Source organism: Aegilops tauschii, chromosome 7, assembly GCF_002575655.3.
Source record: "Aegilops tauschii subsp. strangulata cultivar AL8/78 chromosome 7, Aet v6.0, whole genome shotgun sequence".
NCBI classification, from domain to species: Eukaryota; Viridiplantae; Streptophyta; class Magnoliopsida; order Poales; family Poaceae; genus Aegilops; species Aegilops tauschii.
In genome coordinates, this window is record NC_053041.3 from 157,449,991 (window position 1) to 157,456,052 (window position 6,062).

The 6,062-nt window shown below is 43.5% G+C and overlaps 1 protein-coding gene across 2 annotated transcripts; it reads right to left on the reverse strand.

Annotated features, from left to right (window-relative positions):
• Positions 1 to 302: 302 nt before the first annotated feature.
• On the reverse strand, positions 303 to 3,576 carry LOC109776275 (transcription initiation factor TFIID subunit 10). 2 transcript variants are annotated; one of them, XM_020334927.4, is made up of 6 exons: positions 3,236 to 3,576; positions 3,099 to 3,163; positions 2,801 to 2,863; positions 2,599 to 2,656; positions 2,411 to 2,461; positions 303 to 591 (listed from the first exon to the last, which is right to left on the reverse strand). In XM_020334927.4, the coding sequence occupies exons 1-6, from the start codon at positions 3,377 to 3,379 to the stop codon at positions 511 to 513; spliced, it is 462 nt and encodes a 153-aa protein (XP_020190516.1). In that variant the 5' UTR covers positions 3,380 to 3,576; the 3' UTR covers positions 303 to 510. The 2 variants fall into 2 exon arrangements, with proteins under 2 accessions (XP_020190516.1, XP_073361771.1); XM_073505670.1 differs by lacking the exon at positions 303 to 591 and having other exon boundaries at positions 2,740 to 2,863; positions 3,236 to 3,572.
• Between the last annotated feature and the right edge of the window lie 2,486 nt (positions 3,577 to 6,062).

The following is a 6,062-nucleotide window of genomic DNA, read 5'->3' on the forward strand; positions in this document are numbered from 1 at the left end:
ATCTAATAGCCATGACAAGTACACACTAATCAATCATTCAATGATTGATGAATAAAAACTATCTCAAAATTCAGATGACACCCAGTGTCTTCTTCTTTTTTACAGCATGAAGTATGCAATTTTGACTTATGTTCCTAGAATTTGATACTGAAGAAGGCAAATTAGCCCTATCTGATCTCCAGATCATCATTCTCCACCACTCCCTCCCAGTTTATGTTGGTGCTATCTATGCTAGTCAAGTGGTACACAAAATCAAATCAATCTAATCTGGTCGACAGTTTCAAGATGCAATCACTCCAAGATAGGGGTAAATGGGAGAACTTAACCAGCAATACTATACATAAGCATCAAATGAAGGCAACTACGGGTCCATAATACATCAAGAACTGACATTCGATACATGCTTATAAGGTTTTGTTACATAAAGTTGGGAAGGACACGACCGTTCACTGGGTACGCTTATAAGAAACAATTGATTCTAGCCCTCTCTTGTTGAAGAAGCAATCGATTCTACTCCTCTCTTGTTGAGGGGGCCATCCCTGCTGATGGGCTGTCCGCAAAATACTCTGGATGTTTCAGATTAACACCATGCTGCAAGCAAAATTTCAAAATTAAAGACATATCAGAAAGATGAAGCATACTCATACGCAGAAGCTCTAAAAGTGTTGGGCACTCGGCAGGGGTTGGGGTAGCCAGATACCTAGGTAGGCTAGATACAATGCAGCACCTAGAGCCTCGTCACCGACTAGCCAGATACCTAGGTAGGCTAAATATGTGAAGTGAGAGGGTGTCGCCTCTAGGCAGAAATCTTTGAGAACAGTCCTCTGTGCTGCATTGTATGAGTATCGCAGGCCGGTGCACTACCTTGTTTTTTGAACGGTGAACAGTTGCAAACATATCATACATGAATGCGGTTGATTTTAGCCTGGTATGTGTCAGTGGTAACCACCAAAAATAGGTAAGGTTTTAGCCTAAAATGATCATTCTTGTGACAAAGTGTACATCGATGACCTATATTGGCATCTCAGTATCAGCCATGGAAGTCATAAATGCTTTCTCTTTAAACAGATCACTTCTTTTTTGGACAAGATTAAACAGATCACTAGTGCATCAGCTAGTGAACTAGGTGGTGCTTGTGGACAAGCGGATCAGCTAAGCCGAAACAGGATAAAGATGCAACGTTGGGTGGCATTCCCTAATGATGGTGACGTGCTGTGTGAGAGATTTCAAACTAGAGGTACGTTGCACTTGCACAAGCATGTCTGGTGGGAATTACAGTCCTTCTATATCAAACAAAGATTTTTCAGGAGGATGTCTGACAAGTGGATGAAGGATATTTTCCTCTGTATAAGATCTTGAGCAATATCATACATTGCATGAGAAGCATGCCCTTGTGTGCGAGGTTTGGGTTGAAGGTAGATTGATTCTGAACCTGAAGATTACAAACAATGTCATCCTGACTACTTGCATGCAACTAAACATATGGAGAACTTGATTACTGATGAAGGTAGCAAACTAGAGACCAGAAAAGGTGTATGGGCAGAAGACATACTGTGTATTCAATACAGACTTGAAGGAAATCAGTTAATGACATTGTAAGTTTATAACTATCTGACAAGTGCCCCAATTGTTTGTGAATAATGGTTTCGCTGGTTTGTTGTAAGCATGAGCATTCTCACTAAAGATGATCAGAAAACGGTGGTTAGATTACTTCTTTTGCTCATTTAATCGTTAGTGATTGTTCCATTACCCATGTTAACTGGGAGATGGTTATGATTTTAACCTTTGTAACACCATTCACATTGCCTCTCATTTTCCTGCTTTTCTAATTAGGGCATCAATTCACAATTGATTTCATCTGCTTCAGTACAGAGAACACAATGTATTTATTATCTCTTTATAACCCTGTATGCCTCGGCTGCTTTGGAGGATGTACAACATCCATAACAGTAGATGTCTGTGTAGTTTCTTCTTATACAGATACAGGCCCTATAACTCAATGTTAGTGTACTGTCACCGGTATGACCTTCAAAACACGATCAGAAGCTATAACTATATGAAATCATTTGTCAATTAGGCATGTAAGTGTCAGGCTGTCACCCTATCCCAAGCATGTGCAACCGCGCTTAAATGCTGATTTCGTGTAAGGTGTCTTTGTACTTGTAAGATGTTCATAGAACATATAAAACTGAATCCATATGATATTTTTTATTTTTGCCTCTTGGAACAAAACCACATCAAGCAATTCTCTTGATCTACAAGGGTCAACCAGTGCAGAGATTCAGCTCCTAAGAATGTAAGTGGCTAATTGTTATTCTGTGTATGTGGGCTTCAAACATGAGAACAAATGTAATAAAGGGTGTGCTGTTGCATAGAATAAAAATCCATATGTAATAGAAAAATGGTTTACCTCACGCAAGGCTTTTGAAAGATCATCCATTGTCAATACAAGACGTCTATCCTGAAGTACAATAAAGGATGTCATCAGTAAACTGTAAGGAGTAAGGATGGCATGCCGCCAGGTCTCGTGCAAGAAGTAACATGGAAAAAGAAATTAGGTGAAGTAACATGGAATTTTTAATCAAGAAGTAAATTCACCTTTGGTTGTTTGCTCTTGTTATCTTTGACAGGTGCTGCAACCCTGGCTTTGCAGTGCCTAATTCAAGAGAAAGGATAGCACAATATCAAATAGGTGCAGAAGATGTACTGCAATTACTATATGGGTTATGACATGCTCACACCAACAGACGAAATGCATTGCGGTGAAAAGGCAAACTGGTGAGGTTGTGGATTCACGTACTGAAGAGAGTCACTTGCAATGTCTGAAATGAACTTTTGAGCAGCTACAGCAACCAGCCTTGTTCTGCAGACCACCCACAAGATTAGGAAACAAAAGAGAAAAACATGTCATTCATGACTTCATGTGGACCAATAATCACCACGTTGAAGGGGAAACTGTAATTTCTCTCAGATTATCACTATGCTTGGCAAATTTCAGTTCCAGATTAACCTAGAGCAGCAAAGGGGGTCTCGGCTTAACTACCGATCCAGACATTTGGCCCTCTCGGGAGAGAAATTGGAGGTGTAAGGAGACTCACAGGCGTAGGTCGGGGCAGTGGAAGCCGCTTCGGCCGAGGTAGTGCTCCACGAGCTCGTCCGGGATCTGCCGCGCCACGGAATCAAACACGGAACTGGGCATAACGAGAGGGGATTAGGGCAGGCGGCGGCGGCGTACCGTGGGATTGTAGTCCATGAGGGAGGAGAGGAACTCGGTGAGCACGGCCTCGTCGTCGTGCCGCCCGTCGCTGCCGCCGGCCCCCGTGCCCGGGGCCATCCCTCCCCCTCCCCCAGCGCCGCCGGGGTTGTTGCTCCCCATCATCCTCCCGTCCGCCGCCCTGCTGCTGAGCTGGGTCGAGTGGTGGAGAAGAGGAAGTGCCGGAGGTGAGGACGATGGCGGCTTGGAAGAGGGGTCGCCGGTGGTCCGACGACGGGAGACGAGAGGGGAGCAGCGGGCCCAATCCGGGCTTGGCACCTGCGCGGACTAGTGAAATCACCAGCCGAGATCAACTCTAATCTAGACCGATTTTTCGCATCTAGAGTATCTTTTATTCTAAATCAGTTGGCTTTTCAGAATAAAAGGACCCCAATATCCAGCAAATGTCAGATTTTTAGCATAGCGAATCAAAAGTTTTTCATGGCAAATTATGTTTGTCGTGGCAAGTTTAGTTGATGAGCATGTTAAATTTGTCGCAGTTCCTTTTATTGTCAGAGCTCACCGACTAAATTTGACATTATGATGCCTACATAAATTGTCTTAAAATATGTTTGATTTGTCATGCCTTAAAATATGACTTCGGTTTTTTAGCATTTCCGTAAAAAAGAAGACAATCTAAAGTCCAAACTAACATTTTGACATAACTTTTCAATAATCTAATTTAAAAATGACTCATTCTTGATTCTTAGTCTTTAAGCCCGTGTGTAGTTGTTAGAGTGATATTACATAGAACTAAAACTACAGAACTACACATTTGAATATTCGAATTACAGCTATCACAAGACTATTCGCAAAAAAAAGATCACAAGACTGCAGATTTTGGTCTAAAATACAATTTCATGGAATTACAAATAGAATCGTTGATATCACAAATTTTAGGTTTCATATATTTTTCTAAATACGTCGTGTAGCATGTGTTCAATTCTAAATTTCATATATTTTGTGGTTGCATAAGTTTTGTAAAACTGCATCACAGATATACAGTTTGCGATATAATTGGTTCTAAAATTCATATTATTCAGACATGACATTTCAAGTTTGAAATGTTGTGAGTAACTAATGTATGAATCTGCAACAATGTCAGATTGCCCTATAGACAATAAAATTGAACACTGATTTCTTGGTATGTGATTACTGACAATAAGGCTCATGGGACAATTATCTTACTAGACCACCTTTTAGCTTTATTTGTTCCTTACACCAACTATACTTTGCGAGTCAAAGCCAAAATAAATTGGCCAAAGAGGGAATACCCAGTGCACTATGACTACTATGACCGGAAAGGTGTAATGAAGGATCATCCAAAACATATTGCAATTGCTAATAGGCTATCCACACAGTGTGACAAACCCTATTTTGTTATGTGGATGCTATGCTAAGTATTACATGATGTGTATTAGAACAATCGGTGTGCTTTCATTACCAACGGATAAAAATACGACAAGTTGCTCCAACATACAAATCACTATGAAACTACATGGAGGCAACACATGAAAAAATCACCTGCAACGGTAGCGTGGTCCAAGGAAGTGGCAAACCCTAACAACAACGCAGGAATGCTCCCCAATAGGTTCAACAGCAGGAGCTGAAAGCACAGAAAAGCCCTAATAAACACACACATGTGCACATCAAAAGAACAAACCTAAATAAGCACCACACATGGCTAGCAACAACAACAACTTAGATGACAAGGCCATGCCAAGAACCAGAGCGTGCTGAGCACGCTGCACAACGTTCGATAACTACGGCGAGGCGGTTGATTGGCGGGAGGCTTGCTTGGCTTGTCTCTCCTTGTGGTGTGGCTCTAGCTTGCCGCGGGGCCTGGAGGCAGCAACGTGGTGGACTCCCACTGCTTGGATCCGAGGCTCCAATCTAGTAGTTTTTGATCTGGCTATCGCGGGATTCGTCGGGCCAGTGGGCCTTGGATGGGCTAAGCTGATGGCACTGCGGGTTGGGGGTTGTGTGGAGGGCAGGTGGTCCAACTAGTTTGGTCAGGAGAGTGGGTGTCGTCACCGGGAGAAAGCTTGACTGCCACTAGGCCAGAGCCGACAATGTTGACTTCTGTGGGCGTCACGACCTTCTTGAAGGTGTTGTCTTGGTGTTGTGCCCTCTCCCCTATCGACCTTTTTTCCGAGGGAAACCTTGGATCCGTTCTCAGATCACATGATGGTGGGGCCTTGCGTCGTGCCCTTCTTGAGGGCTTCGTTTTCGAAGAATCGCATCATGAGACCAATGACAAGAGCTCCGAGGTAGTATGACTGGTAGGGTGTCGACGCTGCGGCAAATGGAAGGCGATGGTGATGGCGTCAGGCTTCTATGGCAACGTCGTGTGGTGAGTGATGTTAGGGTCATGGCATGGTTGCGGTAGTGGGCTCTTCTTCTGGCATGTTTGTGGGTTCGTCTTGGTTTAGTTGTTGATGTGAAATCAGAGCTGCGGTGGTGGGTTTCAGTTGGCAACAATGTCGGGCAACAGGTGGTTTGTTCGTTCATCTTCCGTGTCGCCAACTTTGCATAGTTCTCCTTCATAGCTCTCTTCAGAATTGGAGTTGCATTGTCACCATCACAAGTGGCTGACTGATTGGCATGGAGCTTCACGTGGCTTCACACGACGTGGGCTGGGTCGATGGTCGTCTGCAGCAAATTCGGAGTCCCTTGCTCATAGGGAAGGGATGCAATGACGCTGGCTCACGGATAAGTGATGATGTTGCCGCCTTTGTGCTACCTCGACGAGGCTTTCTTCGTAGTAGTCTGTTGGGGTATCTTGTGTGTGCTACTCAACAGTCTGTGA

What these genes read in the sequence shown, in the direction of transcription:
- LOC109776275 (XM_020334927.4), bottom strand. Translation starts at nt 3,379, where the DNA reads ATGATGGGGAGCAACAACCCCGGCGGCGCTGGGGGAGGGGGAGGGATG. An exon ending in TCATGGACTACAATCCCACG is followed by an intron (nt 3,164 to 3,235) that starts GTACGCCGCCGC and finishes GTGGCGCGGCAG; the next exon opens with ATCCCGGACGAGCTCGTGGA. An exon ending in ATTGCAAGTGACTCTCTTCA is followed by an intron (nt 2,657 to 2,800) that starts GTACGTGAATCC and finishes CTCTTGAATTAG; the next exon opens with GCACTGCAAAGCCAGGGTTG.